The sequence below is a fragment of the Culex pipiens genome, chromosome 2 (assembly GCF_016801865.2).
Source record: "Culex pipiens pallens isolate TS chromosome 2, TS_CPP_V2, whole genome shotgun sequence".
NCBI lineage: Eukaryota > Metazoa > Arthropoda > Insecta > Diptera > Culicidae > Culex > Culex pipiens.
The window spans coordinates 5,909,454-5,925,816 of NC_068938.1; the positions used below are offsets into that span (position 1 = coordinate 5,909,454).

Genomic DNA, 16,363 nt, shown 5'->3' on the forward strand with positions numbered 1-16,363 from the left:
ATTTCGGAAGCATTTTGTTTTATCGTGTGTTGTTTTGAATCGTTGAGTGAGACAAATTTACCTGTCGATGGCACATTTTTTGTTGAAGTGGTGTGGAAGAGTCAACTCCGAAACGAGAAAACCGCAGAAAAATATAAACTACACTGGGTCACGGAATTGTAAATTTTAATCATTTCAGAAGAAAACGAAGCAACCAACGTGAAATATTTCGTCGACCAGTGTAATGAATGAAAATCTCTGATTTATGCACCTGACGGTGGTCGGTCGCATTGGGTCGGCGCGACAAGTGCATGGAATGTGAGTTCGGGAAATTTATGTCTGATACAAAGTGCCCTACCGTTTGAAATTTCATTCGAAAAGTGTGTGTGTGTCTGAGTCATCAAAAAAAAAGGAAGAGGAAAAATTAAGTTTAAATTATGAAGTCAGTTCGAGGTGGTCCACGACCGGAGCTCGTCTCAATTTTGCCATGAAATTGATTTACGAGATTCATTAGCGGTCGACTCACCTGAGCCGGGGAGAGTTGCAGTTGGAGTTGGGAAGAATAAGTGGCGTGGGCGTGGGTGAATTATAGTTCTCGCCGGCGGCCAGGTGGCAGTTTTCAATACACAAGTGGCGGGAAAAATGCTCGGCCGATGTGTCAGTGGCCAGGGATCGAACGACGATATTTCCGCGACGAAAAATCTATCGCAGGTAAAGGATCTTTAGTTAAACTGTAATTTAACTAACAGACTAATTCATCGGATTTAAAGCTTTAATCAACGTTAAAATTTACGGCTTAACAAATTAACAATTAACATTACTTTAAGGCTTGTATTTTTTTTTCTTATTTGTTCAACATATTTTATTTTACAAATTTTCTGTTTCGTGTCCCGAACATTGCAATTATTTTATTTAACATTTGAGATCTTCATCACATTCTCATTAGTATTCCTACTCGGCTGATGAATAACACGTTCTGTATTGCCCAATCTACGAAATTTTTAAAAACTTATTTTCAAGCGAAGTTATTAAAACAATTTTGTATATTTGTTTTAGTCGTTCAAGCACCTCCGTGTACGCACGAGTGCAAGCAGCAGTCAAGTGCTCAGTGCTCCATCGTTTTTTCGAAATTTTTCGCCGTAATTTACCGTGATTAGCCGCGAGTTTGCTCCACCAGCATGCCAAGGGCCGGCCGTGACCGTGGCAGTTCGAGTGCGGCCTCGAAAAACCCGCGAAGTTCGTCTACCGGCCGTGTGCAAAAAGGTAAACAAACCAACGCCGCGTCGTCCGCCATCGCGCCTGGGAGTGTGTGCGCCAAAGGATTTGACCCGAAATTATTACACGCTAATTACCGCGTCCAGGATCGCAGCCCTATTAGGCTCCGTTCAGCTACTTCCGGCAATCCGTCGACCGATGGCGCTTCAACATCCGCCAACATTCCCACCAGTAACAAGTTCGCGAGACTGAGTGACGAGGAAAGCAACAACAACAACACCGACGGTAGCACTACCGACGACGACGACGACGATGGTCGTACACGGAAGAAAGTGATTTCGCCAAAAAAAGTAATTACTCCAAAGGAACGACGACCACCACCAATTTTCGTTTTGGACACGTTGGCGGACGATGTTGACGAGCAGCTGGAAGGCCTCGTGTACTGCCTCAAAATAGGTAAATCGTCAGTGCAAGTGTTCACATTTGACCAAAAGAACTTCGACCTGGTTGTGGAGAAATTGAAGCGTAAAAACTTCAATTTCTACACATTCGACCCCGTGCAGAAGACCGCTGTTAAGATCGTCTTGCAGGGGTACCAAGACCGCCCGATCTCCGTCCTCAAGGAGCACCTCTCGGGTGTCGGAATAACGCCGCGAGACATAAAAGTCCTCTCGCGGAAGACAACCGTTACAGGTACACACACACTGTACCTGTTGTACTTCGATCGCGGCACCGTCAAACTTCAAGACCTGCGGCGGACTAAGGCGTTGGACGGTTTTTGGGTAAACTGGCGGTTTTACTCAAAAAATCCGACGGACGCAGCGCAATGTCACCGATGCCAGAAATTCGGCCACGGCTCGCGGAACTGCAACCTCCGGCCCCGCTGCGTGAAGTGCGGTGAGTCACACCTCTCGGAGGTGTGCGCACTGCCACGAAAGGCGGACTTGGGGGAAAACGCAGAACAAACCAAGCCGCGCGTAAAGTGCGCGAACTGCGGCGGTAACCATACCGGCAATTACCGCGGATGCGTCGCGCGGAAGTCCTACCTCGAGGAGCAGGAAAAGAGGAAGAAAAAAGCAGCAGCGTCCCACCCTTCTCAGCGAAGTGCGAGTGCAGCCGTTCCTGCAGCTGGCCAGCGAACGGTTCCAGCGGACAATTCAGCGTTCCCTCCTGGCTGGGGGCGATCGTTTGCCAGCGTGGTCGCTGCCGGTAGCGGCAATGCGGCCCAGCAAGAAGTCACCGGGGAAGATCTCTTTACCCTGCCGGAGTTCTTTGCTCTCGCGGGGGAGATGATGACGCGGTTTCGGAGCTGCCGTAACAAGGCGGAGCAATTTCTAGCCCTCGGGGAATTAATGATTAAGCACATCTATAAAGGATAAAAAATTGTGATCTAGTTTTAAGCTTTCTCTATTTCTATCCCCTTTCCTAGCAAGTTTAGTAAGTTTTTTTTCTTAATTTTTCTTACTCTTGGTAACACCTTTATTTACAAGCAATAACTGTTCCAAAATGGATTATGATGTAACACACAGCTGAAAGGAACTCCAAAACTCTGTTTTGTACCTCAAAAGAACTTATTGTATCTTGATTATTCACCAATAAAACCGAATTTGATTTGAATTTGATTTGTTTTAGTCGTTTAAAGTAAAAAAAAACAAACGTTGAAAGCAGATTTTCCATTTACATTTTTTAAATTTAGCTTTTTCAATTTTAAAATTTGGCATCAATTTTTTTCTCATGATATGAAATGCAACATTTTATCTAAAGCGTCTTATTTCCCGGAAAACAGGAATTTTTCGTCGAATTTACCGGGAAATCCCTGGAATTCCTGGGATTTTTTTTTTTAAACCTTATTTACATCCTGACTCTGGATTAATATTTTGCACCAAAATTGTATAGAACAGTAACTAAGGCCGTTGCAAATATTTTTCAAAGTTATTGTCGGGCACCCTCCCCCCCTCCCTTTCAAAGGGTCAAGGTGTAAAATTTTTTTTCGAAAAACTTCAAAATGTTAATGAAAATTAAAGTTTAATCAACTGAAAACCAGTTAAAATGCTTTTTTCTGCGTTCATAATCATATTTAGCATGTTTTAACTCCTTTGAAATCATTTTAGATTTTCATAAAATAGCAATTTACAGTCCCACGAAAAAACAATTTTTTCGCGAAAAAAAAATTTCCGTCAATACCTTGATATGTTTTGAACTAATTATTAAACTAATTATATCGCGGAGATACGATTTTTTTAAGTTTGATTTTTGCAAAAATCGATGCAAATAATCATTTTTTTTGGCCACCCCATTACGGTGTAATAAGACCCTATTGGGGTCTAATTATTTCTGTCAACGAACCAACCCCCCCCCCCCCCCCTTCCATTCTTTTTTCTAATCGTGCTATTTTTGTGTGGAATTTCTGTATAAAAGTAAAAAATGTCATATTTTTTTTAATTAGAAAAAAAAAATGAATCTCAAAATGTTTGAGCAAAAATTATCATAAAATGTTTTATATAATTATTATTACACAAAAAAAGTTTTTTTTTTCATAAAATCACGATAATCACTTATCTTCCACGGCTCGTGGATGTAACTTCTGGAGGTCCTGGTCAATAACGGAGTAGCAACTGCGGGTGGGCACCTATGCTTATGCTTAAATCACGATAATCTAATTGTCTTCTCTACAATTTTATAGAACATTGTAACACTCTAAAAAATTACCCTGCAAAGTAAGAAAAAAGATGAAATTTCTAAATGAAAAAAATACCTTTCCGGTTATTGCAGATTCGAAAAGAACATTAAATTTTCATTAAATGACTTGTCTCTCGATTTTTTACAGTTTGGTTTTATTTTAGGTTATACAAAAAGATGGTCAGACAGAAAAATATACATTTGCGTTTTTTCATTTCAATTGTTGAACATGTTTTTTCATGTCCCTACAACATCTCAAATTTGTTAATGAATGTTTGCCAATCCATCTTGTTTTCCGTAGACCACAAGATCGCGTCGTCGAGGAAAAGTCAGATTACACCTTTCAAAACAACTCCAACGAATCAACCAACCAGCGCCAGTCAAAGTAGTCTGGTGGGGAGACACAACATTCATAATTCATTCTAAACACTTTGCTATTTCCGGTGAATGGCTGTAAAAATAGCCACCGGTTTTTTCCGACCATTTGCGTGTGCGTCAAATTGTCACCGTTTTTCCCTACATCTTCAGAGCAAGCCACTCCAAAGTGTGAGATCCATCCGTCCATTTGTTCCATTTAATCACGTCTCATCAACCACACACCATCACCGCCAGCGCGACTAGAAAATTCGTTTTTCCAGCACCAAAGTGGAAAAACAGCCGTAATGAAAAGGAAAAGCACTTTTTAATAACCACACGACGACGACGACGAAGAAGGCGCTGCGTTAGAATTTGGTGTGTGGTGGGGAAAAATCCAAGGAGGCTGTGCCCTCTCTTTTTCTCGACCTGGAAAACGAGGAGGGTGATGAGCTGATTAAAATCTAACTTCACGCTCCATCATTTATAATGAAGTGCGCTACGCCACTTTTCCGAAAAACGACGACGTTTTGCTTGATGATGAGGGGAAACCGGTTGGAAGGCATGCGAAAAGTGTGAATAGGGGAAACATGCCCTTTCTCAGCCTATTTCTATTATCAGCCTATCAGCACTTTGATCATAAATTACAGCTTTCATAAAGTGTTTTTGACTGTTCCAAAGTAATAAATAGCTCAAATAAAAGTGAGCAATCAATTCTCCATTGTTGATACATAAGAAAATGTTGATTTAATAGCGAAAAACGGCAAAAGTGATGAAAATTGGTCGAACGGCTTAGAGTGATTAAAATGGGTATATTTCCCCTATGTTGAGAAGATAAAAAATAATCTTCTTAAAAAGCGTTTTGGTTGCGACGCCAATGAGGGGGTGCACTCAAAGAAAATTTCTTGATTTTTCACTGGAAAAATATTTAGCTCATTGCATCGAGGAGTGAAAAATCGTTGATTTCAATTTCAAATTTCCCTCCGTGCGACAGGATTTTTCCTTCCATCACACGAACAACGTCTGATCTGCATCCAAGAAGGCGACGAACGTCGCAGAGCTAATGACGCCTGCTTCAAGAACGTCCTTTGGCTTTTCTTGGCACACCTTTCTACATGTGTGCACCTTGCGCCTTTTCTAAGCAGTAGAAAAAGGAGAGGAAATGAAAAATTGCTCGTTTTTCCTCGAGAAGAAGTCTCCGGGCCCTGGATGAAAATGGATGGAAATGAGACGTTGTTACCGCGCTAATGCGAGGCCACGTGCGTACTTGCTAGCTTAATGTTACGACTTTTTATTAGGTCGATGTGGTGGCGGCGTGTTTGTAAGAAAGATTCCGAGGGAAAATGTCGTCAGAGCAGTTTATTTTGCGTGTTGAACTTGATTAGAAATGAAGAGAGTGGCACTTTTGGGAAGCATGAGGCAGTTTAACAAGGATTGCTTTGTTAACAACAGAAATTAAAAAAAAACTACATGGGTCATTCACCGCCAACTCACACAAAATCAGAAAAAGTTGCCCCGACCCCTCTTCGATTTGCGTGAAACTTTGTCCTAAGGGGTACTTTTTGTTCCTGATCACGAATCATCACGGGTTATCGCGATTTTACGAAAAAAGATGTTACTTTGTTGTTTTTTCTCGATTTTTGGCAGTTGAGTAACGAAAAATAACAGAATTTTTGAAATTATTTTTGTATTTTTTTCGATGAAAAATACGTTTTTCCCAAATTTTGAGTACAACATCAAATCGGGCGTCCAATTTATATTGTACATAAAAATCCCTTTTACACCAAATTTCCATATCACCACCATTTCAGGCTGCAAAATATTGAAAACAAGTCTTTTTTTGAAGGTTCAAAAATGGAAGGGAACGTCCGCCCCTCGACCATCGAAATTTTTGAGCTCAAAAAGTGACGGTCTTTTTTTAATTGCTAAACAAGTTTTTAAACTAAATTCATGAGAAAACATAAACATCATCGTTTTAACCTCAGTTTCAGAGTTTTGATTTCTTTTTTTGTAATTTCCTAGATATAGGTACAAATAATTTCAGCAACTACAAAGTTAATGACACACATATTTTGTGGTTTTTTATTTATTTCTGAACTTTGGAATCCTGACAGCTTTCTGAACTTTGGAAGTAACAAAGCTGTGAACATAAAAATATTATACATTTTTGAAATCACATAATGTTGCTCTTCACTCCAAAATGATATTTTAACTCTTAAAAATAGGCTACAATGATACTTCAAAATTTATTAAAGTTAAAAAAAAACATTTTCAAAATAAAAAGAAAGATTTTTTCAAAATTCAAAATTGTTAATGATTTTCGATAGTGAAAAACTGCGAAAGTGATAAAAATAGTTAGCTTAACTTATCAGTATGGTGTCCCAAAAAAACACGATGTTGCGGAAATCTTCGGATTCACCCGGAATTTTTATAGGTTTTTATAGGTTGTCTCAGGAACAATGTTTTGATTTAACGAAAAAAATAGAAAAATCGTTCGAAACTCACGATTTGTGATAGATTAGGAAATTGCCTGTTTTCATAGAAATGTCCTATTCTGTCTCCTTTTTTTTACGAATTTCTCGATTCACATCAGCTAAAACCAATTTTGCCAATAAAATTAATATCATCATCGTCTAGAAAAATTTTGCTCCTAAATTAACTCTTTGAATAATTAGTTTTTGTCACTTTAATGCTAATTATCAGCCATTTTAATAAAATAAAAAAGGGTTTTTTTTTTCAAAATTCTTCACAACTTTATCATATTATTTACATCCCTAATTTGCTACTGCCGTCATGATTATGTTTCCAAACGTTTTGCATTATTTTTATGACAGCAATTTACATGCAAAATCAATAAATTCATTGATTTGATTATGTGACGTAAGTGCCATTAAACTGAAAAAATCTTAATTTCGCAGCTAGTTATAAATAAACCCTATTTTGACGTCTAAAGATGTATGAATTTGCATCTTTTCGTGTGTAATTTTAGATCGGAAAAGTGGTACGATTCAACAAACAAGAAATTTAACCTTCTAGAATTCAACGTTTTTACTATGTACTCAAACCATTTCTCCTCTCATTCTTCCAGATCTACACCGACTGGGCCAACTACTACCTGGAGCGGGCCAAGTCGAAGCGGAAGGTCTCCGATCTGTCCGCGGACTGCCGGGATGGCCTTCTGCTAGCCGAGGTGATCGAAGCCGTGACCACCTTCAAAGTACCTGATTTGGTCAAGAAGCCCAAAACGCCCCAGCACATGGTGAGTCCAGAAAAAAGACTGTTTTATTTCTTTTCAATTTGTTACACCAAACCAACCAACTATAGAGGGAATAAGTAACTGATTGCGTCAAATAAATCATCACACTTTGGCCCTCTCGAAGGAGCGTTTAATTGCAATCAGATGGTCGTAAATCAAGACACTTTCCATCGGCTAGAAGTTCGTTTCTGGGGCACCAGGCCGGCCGTGCTGTAACCAGATCTAGAGCTCAAAGGGTCCCGCATCCAAACACTTCGAGCTAACAAGTTCAATTAAAATTAAGTCCATGAATCACACGCTGCAACTGGCGGTGGAGCTATTCCAAGAAGAAGTGTTTGATTTTTGCCAAAAATATTCTCCACCCACTAAAAACTAAACGTACACTCAGGTGCTTTAAAAAGTTTGAATTCTAGATTAAATTTTCAAAACAACCTATCCCTCATGGGTTTCCTATGCAGATAGGACCTTTTGAAAATTTAATCTAGAATTAAGAATTAGGAAAAAAAATCATCAAAATTGACTAATTTAACAGTTTGACAGAATTTCAAATTTAACATAAACTTTTCCATGCAACTGACCGTACATTTCTCTTAGTCACTTGGACCACAGTCAGAAACGAAGCAATTGAGTCAAGCAGGCGACGGCTCGTCCACACGCGTGACGTTGCCTCTCTTGGTCAAAAAGCACGTGGTCCATGATTTATGAGGGACAGAGCTCTCGTTATTTGGCAGGGACAGAGAGTGAGTAAGAAAGTCTCGGCCTGCTGCCACCCCCGCCAGTCGATAGGTTTTACTTCTTCATATGTTATGAAGAGTTGTAAGAGAGAGGGGGAATCAAATGAACTGAACTCTCCAGCTGTGCAGCAAAAACATGAGAGATGAGCGTCAATAATTTCTGGAACAACTAAAGTACTTTGCAAGGGGAAGGAGGGGTGGACATTTGTTAGGAAGAAATGGGGAAAACTTTGTCGAGTTGAGTTGAAAAATGCGATAATCAACATTAAATTGATCTTTTTCAACATTTTTTTTTCAATATTTCAACTCTTGAAATGCCAAACAATGAAGATTGAAAGATTCTGACATTATTTTTGACTTTTATTACTTTTGCAGTTGGCTTATCGTGCTCAGTTCATCTTTATTGGTTTTGCTTTAATTTTGTATTCATCAATCGTCTCTTCCAGCTGCGTCACAATTGCACAACGAAACATGCGATTTTATAATTTATTGATAGAAACTCCACAAAAACTCATTTCTCATTCCGCTCACGTCGACCATCAGAACTTGTCATCGTTTAGATTCAAAGTTTATCGAGGACCGAACAAGAATATCGATTATTATTTATACCGTCTAGCCTCTCCTCCACAAAACTCCTCAATTGGCGGTTCTTTTGACCACATCCCCCTCCACAAACATTAATCCAAATCCAAATGATCATCATCATCGTTATCGTTTATTGGCGCGCGTAGGAGTAACCGATTAAACATGACCAACTCCAAACAGTTCAATCGACTCAAAATCGTCTTCCTTTCACAGCATAACACAGAAATTAATGCTCGAACCAAAGTTTAGTCTGGGAGGGGAGGTCCCCTCAACATTAAACGTTTGCATATTAATCACTTTAATGATCGGCGTTCAATCACTTCCCCGCCACCCTTTTTGCTTCCCCACATAGAACACATAAAGTCAGAATCTGCTGGTCGATTTAACGATTCGATGGCAATATAGGGTTTTGAACGGTTGGAGGACGGTTGGAGAAATGTGTTCTAGACTCCACCCTCCCCTCGGTGGGCCACGCGTTTGCATGTGGGGAGATAAATGCTTTTCAAGCACGAGAATGATCAATTTGGATGTGGGACAGTTTTAAAAATAAATGATGGCGAGTTAAGGGGATTCGCGATAATTCAAAACTGCAAAACTGACCATTTTAAAACAAGATCAAGACTTTTTGTAATGAAAAGCACTTCAGCTAATTCACAGCAATATTGTAAATTTTTACAATTTTGACAATTTTGACAATTTTGACAATTCTGACAATTTTGACAATTTTGACAATTTTGACAATTTTGACAATTTTGACAATTTTGACAATTTTGACAATTTTGACAATTTTGACAATTTTGACAATTTTGACAATTTTGACAATTTTGACAATTTTGACAATTTTGACAATTTTGACAATTTTGACAATTTTGACAATTTTGACAATTTTGACAATTTTGACAATTTTGACAATTTTGACAATTTTGACAATTTTGACAATTTTGACAATTTTGACAATTTTGACAATTTTGACAATTTTGACAATTTTGACAATTTTGACAATTTTGACAATTTTGACAATTTTGACAATTTTGACAATTTTGACAATTTTGACAATTTTGACAATTTTGACAATTTTGACAATTTTGACAATTTTGACAATTTTGACAATTTTGACAATTTTGACAATTTTGACAATTTTGACAATTTTGACAATTTTGACAATTTTGACAATTTTGACAGTTTTGACAATTTTGACAGTTTTGACAATTTTGACAATTTTGACAATTTTGACAATTTTGACAATTTTGACAATTTTGACAATTTTGACAATTTTGACAATTTTGACAATTTTGACAATTTTGACAATTTTGACAATTTTGACAATTTTGACAATTTTGACAATTTTGACAATTTTGACAATTTTGACAATTTTGACAATTTTGACAATTTTGACAATTTTGACAATTTTGACAATTTTGACAATTTTGACAATTTTGACAATTTTGACAATTTTGACAATTTTGACAATTTTGACAATTTTGACAATTTTGACAATTTTGACAATTTTGACAATTTTGACAATTTTGACAATTTTGACAATTTTGACAATTTTGACAATTTTGACAATTTTGACAATTTTGACAATTTTGACAATTTTGACAATTTTGACAATTTTGACAATTTTGACAATTTTGACAATTTTGACAATTTTGACAATTTTGACAATTTTGACAATTTTGACAATTTTGACAATTTTGACAATTTTGACAATTTTGACAATTTTGACAATTTTGACAATTTTGACAATTTTGACAATTTTGACAATTTTGACAATTTTGACAATTTTGACAATTTTGACAATTTTGACAATTTTGACAATTTTGACAATTTTGTCAATTTTGACAATTTTGACAATTTTGACAATTTTGACAATTTTGACAATTTTGACAATTTTGACAATTTTGACAATTTTGACAATTTTGACAGTTTTGACAATTTTGACAGTTTTGACAATTTTGACAATTTTGACAATTTTGACAATTTTGACAATTTTGACAATTTTGACAATTTTGACAATTTTGACAATTTTGACAATTTTGACAATTTTGACAATTTTGACAATTTTGACAATTTTGACAATTTTGACAATTTTGACAATTTTGACAATTTTGACAATTTTGACAATTTTGACAATTTTGACAATTTTGACAATTTTGACAATTTTGACAATTTTGACAATTTTGACAATTTTGACAATTTTGACAATTTTGACAATTTTGACAATTTTGACAATTTTGACAATTTTGACAATTTTGACAATTTTGACAATTTTGACAATTTTGACAATTTTGACAATTTTGACAATTTTGACAATTTTGACAATTTTGACAATTTTGACAATTTTGACAATTTTGACAATTTTGACAATTTTGACAATTTTGACAATTTTGACAATTTTGACAATTTTGACAATTTTGACAATTTTGACAATTTTGACAATTTTGACAATTTTGACAATTTTGACAATTTTGACAATTTTGACAATTTTGACAATTTTGACAATTTTGACAATTTTGACAATTTTGACAATTTTGACAATTTTGACAATTTTGACAATTTTGACAATTTTGACAATTTTGACAATTTTGACAATTTTGACAATTTTGACAATTTTGACAATTTTGACAATTTTGACAATTTTGACAATTTTGACAATTTTGACAATTTTGACAATTTTGACAATTTTGACAATTTTGACAATTTTGACAATTTTGACAATTTTGACAATTTTGACAATTTTGACAATTTTGACAATTTTGACAAATTTGACAATTTTGACAATTTTGACAATTTTGACAATTTTGACAATTTTGACAATTTTGACAATTTTGACAATTTTGACAATTTTGACAATTTTGACAATTTTGACAATTTTGACAATTTTGACAATTTTGACAATTTTGACAATTTTGACAATTTTGACAATTTTGACAATTTTGACAATTTTGACAATTTTGACAATTTTGACAATTTTGACAATTTTGACAATTTTGACAATTTTGACAATTTTGACAATTTTGACAATTTTGACAATTTTGACAATTTTGACAATTTTGACAATTTTGACAATTTTGACAATTTTGACAATTATTTGAACAGCTTTCGGGACACCCTACAAACGGATTTGAAGGAGCTTTCATCTGCTACATCAGTAGTTCCATTTTCGCTTTCGACGAGTAAACATTGTTTGCAAGCTCGTTCTTCCTCAACAAAGATGCGTTTAATAAAGCTCGCTCTCGTGATTTTAATCATCAAGTCTTCGTTAATAAGCTCGGATAGATGTGGAGTTCAGAAGATCAAAACCAGGGATCTGATCGTACAAGGATATGACACCTACCCAGGACAATTTCCGTGGCACGTGGCCATCTTCCATCGAAAGAATCGACATACCATCGAGTACGCGTGTGGAGGTAGCCTAATCAGCCGCAACTTTGTACTTACCGCAGCGCACTGTACGAAAAGTAAGGATGGTTATGAGTTCAGTGCGAAACGACTGTCTGTGTACGTGGGAATTCATGATAAGCATGAGCTTGGTTCGAATCTTGCACAGCACTCGGTCTACGAGATTCACAGGGTTTCCCCAGAAGATCAGTGGGTCAACCTGAGGAATGACATAGCTCTGCTGGAGTTGAATGGTAACGTTCGATTTACGAACTACGTGCAACCGATTTGCTTGAATTCTCTGAATTTGTCCTACGAAGCGGTTGGAACGGTTCCCGGTTGGGGCAGGACGGAGGAGCACGAAACGTCGGATATCTTGAAGATCGCCAGTTTGCCGATCGTGACGACGATCGATTGCTTGGCTAGCGATCGCGGTGCTTTTGGAGAAATGCTTGATAACGGGATTATTTGTGCCGGATATAGGAACGGTACCCGTGTCTGCACAGGTGACAGTGGTGGTGGATTGGTCGTCAAGCAGTGTTCTATACTTGGGTGTTCCTGGACTGTGCTGGGAATTGTTTCGTTTGCTTCAAGTGATGAAAAAGGATCCTGCCGAAGTGACGGTTACGGATTGTTCACCAAAGTTCAAACTTATCTACCTTGGATCAAACAGGTCACTGAGCAACAATTTGAAGGCTCTAATCGTGGTAAGATGATTTGTTTTGATGTGGTTTCTTCATGATTGGTAACTGAACTACTTGCAGACAACCTTTGTGGCCAACGTTGGAACGAATCCTTGAGGACCAGATGGCCTTGGCATGGAACCATTTATCGTACAGACTCCAAACCATTCCTAGACGGAATACCCGTTAGTGAGGCATTCGGAGTGACCATTTTGAACGATCAATTTGTTATAACTACCGGCATAGTTCATCAACTTGTGGAACTAGATCGTGTGGTTCATCGGATAAGATTTGGACGGGTCATCGATGGCGTGTCCGATCACTATACGCAGACAATGTCAATTGAAGAAGTCTTCGTCAGCACTGACAGAATTCATCAAACAGATGACTATCAAACGTTGGTGCTATTCAAGCTGAGTGGCTATTTGCAGTTTACAAAATTCGTACAACCTATTTGTCTGTGGAAAGGAGATTCTATTCTGGACAGTCAAGTCTTTACTGTTTCATTCGATACTTCTAACCCTAATGGCAGAACTTTTGGAGAAATCAGTATGTCGATCGATTCCCCACTGGATTGTGTCGAAGAAAACGATCGGTCCAATTCAAGCAGATATGCGCACATTTTTTGCGGCAAAAACGAAGATGTTTTCGAGGTTGGACCAAGATTTTGGGGTATTGGCACAGGGTTAGTTATGAACAGAGACAATCGTTGGTACTTGCAAGGTTTATTTTCCATGGTAATGGGAGCCCAAGTTCCACTGTTGAAGAAGGATTACGCAATGTTTTTAAATGTATCGCATAGCTATGATTGGATTGTTTCTACAATTGAAACTTACTCAAATTTAGTGTAAATAAATAAGAATTAAACATATAAATTTGAGTTTTATTCATTGGTTCCCATGCCTTTTATGTAATGCTCTGATTTTAGAATACATGTTGATATATTATGAAACCCTTCTTGCACAAAGCATTAATATTTCAATAGTGAAAAAATTAAGCTGATTTAACATTTTTTTATGTCAATATTATGTCGTAACTCTGAAGAATATGCAGTTTTAAATGTAGTCCACATACCCCGTTGCCATAATTTTGCGGTGGCCGCGAAAATTCGCAACTAGTCAACCCCGTTTGAGGAAAGACTAAACTTTCGCTAAACCGCGGCTGGAATGTGATTTGACGAGCGCGCCACAAAGTCGCATTCTGGCCAAGCGTCAGTCATTTTTGCGCGCAACCAAAAAATATCGCAGTTTGAATTAATGTTAGTCCACACTCGGCACATTTCAGCAAATTCATATCAAATAAAGCGCCACTTCAACCTTCTTCGGCGAAACTCGTCGCTTCCGGTTCTTGTTTTCTACGTAGAAGAGGAGAAAGTGTGCCGAACCTGCCAGCTGCGGCGCGCCAATCGAAGCAGGCACGTCAAACACATTTCTAGAACAGGCGCTTCCTAATACGTGCGTCGGGCTCGTGGCCTACTGAGCGTTTCCGGCAATGCTGGCGCGAACTTGATTAAGCACTTGTGGGAGTGGATGTGGTGATGGTTTCGCTTTTAATCTAATTCAAGACTGGTTGAAAGATAGTTATTAGTACTTTTTATTGTAATATTTAATCATTATATTTAATAGAGAAAAAATCAATTTTATGAATCACTGAGTTGTAGTAATATTGCACATTCAGAAACATTGTATGGTAATCCTTCAGCGATGGCTTGAATTGTCCGTTGTAGCCGTTAGTGTAGATCCCACGGATGAACCACTTGTTGTCTTTCTGTACAACCAAACCGGTGCCAATGTCCCAAAACTGGGGACCATATTCGTTCATTTCCCTCGATTGTCCACAGAGAAAAAGCTCATCGAATTGAACACCAACTATTTTTTCCTTTTCACAAAAAGCCATGGAAAGTATTTGCATACTGATTTCTTGGGGGTTATCACTTCGACTTGATCGGTCCAACGAAAGAAAATAGTTCAACTCTTCTGTTGGTAATGTAATGTTAATTTGCGTTTCCGGTTGAACAAAATAAGCAACGAATTTTAAAATCAGATTGGACAGCTTTAAATCCTGTTCATTCCACAGACAAATGGGTTGTACGTATTTGGTAAATATGAGTCGACCTTTCAGTTTAAACAGCGCTAAATCTTGATAAACTTCGGTATTGTTCAATTTGACGGATTCGATGTACGTTGCTTCAATGGACATGGATTGCGTGTATTGATCAGTATCGCTTCCAGCTGGTTTCCCAAATCGTAATCTGTAATCTTCCGGAGCAAGCACAACAATTCGATAAACTAAAACAGCCGTTATGACGAATTGATCCGATACAATTGTGACTCCAAAGCCTTCCATTACTGGTTTTCCCTCAATAAGTGGCCGTGAATCCAAGCGATAAAGCGTTCCGTGCCACGGCCATCTCGTTCGAAGTGACTCATTCTGCCGTTGGCCACAAAATCCATCTGGAAAAAAATGTTTAGTTGGTTACCCATAAATTGGAGATAGGTTTAGAAATACCCACCAGAAACATCATCTTTAAATGTCAAATTAGTGATCTGTTCGATCCATGGTAGATACATTTGAACTTCGGTGAATGCCCCGTAACCATCACTCTGGACAGTTCCTATCACATTACCCGCAGCAAATGACACAATGCCTGCCAAGGACCATGAACACTTCGATACGAAACAACGTTTCACGACCAACCCACCTCCACTATCACCATTGCTTACACCTGTCCCGTTCTGATATCCGGCACAGATCGTTCCGTAATCCAACGTTGATCCAAAAACCTCTGGATTGCTAGCAAAACATTCCATGTGGGTTCTAATCGGCATGCCGGCCGCTTTCAGGGTTTCGGAAAAGACACTGCCTTCGGTTTTGCCCCAACCAACGACCACTCCGGACTCCAGTTTAGCCGTGTCCAACGAATTCAGACATATCGGCTGGACGTAATCCGTAAATCGAACGCTGCTATCAAGCTCCAGCAAAGCAATGTCGTTCCTTAATCTTTCCCAGCGTCCTACCCGTGGCACCAAGTGAATCGTTTTAACCGATCGTTTTTGAGAGTGTTGGTCAAAGCGAGTTCTGTTGTGAATTCCCATGTACACGCTCAACCGCTTTTTATTTAACTCGACGTTATGCTCATCCGTAGTGCAGTGTCTGGCAGTCAGAACAAACGTACTGCTTATCAGGCTGCCTCCACAAGCATACTCAAAGTATCTTGTCCGAAGATTTAGCAGGAAAATGCCGACGTGCCACGGAAACTGCCCCGGATAGGTGTCGTATCCACGGTTGATAAGGTCTTTCGTTTTGATCTTTTGCACTCCACATTCGACTGGGTTTTGTCCGCAGGAATTCCCCACTATTGATGCGGAAATGATAAGCTGAAGAACGAAAAATCGCATCTTCAAAATTGCGAAATCACGCTGGCAGACCAAGTGTGCTCCTCTCAACGGAACTAAAGCTACTACTGGATTGATTGAATTATATTTTGAGTTTCG

General features: G+C 37.9%; 1 protein-coding gene across 8 annotated transcripts in view; it reads left to right on the forward strand.

Annotated features, from left to right (window-relative positions):
- The window catches only part of LOC120418014 (protein sickie), a 295,005-nt gene that overhangs the window by 104,904 nt on the left and 173,738 nt on the right, over positions 1-16,363 (forward strand). For 6 of the 8 annotated variants that reach the window (XM_052708393.1, XM_039580280.2, XM_039580265.2 and 3 more), the window contains one exon: positions 7,316-7,486. In XM_052708393.1, coding sequence (XP_052564353.1) covers positions 7,316-7,486 — 171 coding nt within the window. Of the gene's footprint in view, positions 1-178; positions 691-7,315; positions 7,487-16,363 lie in introns of all 8 variants that reach the window. The other 2 variants (XM_039580311.2, XM_039580320.2) reach the window with 1 other exon arrangement.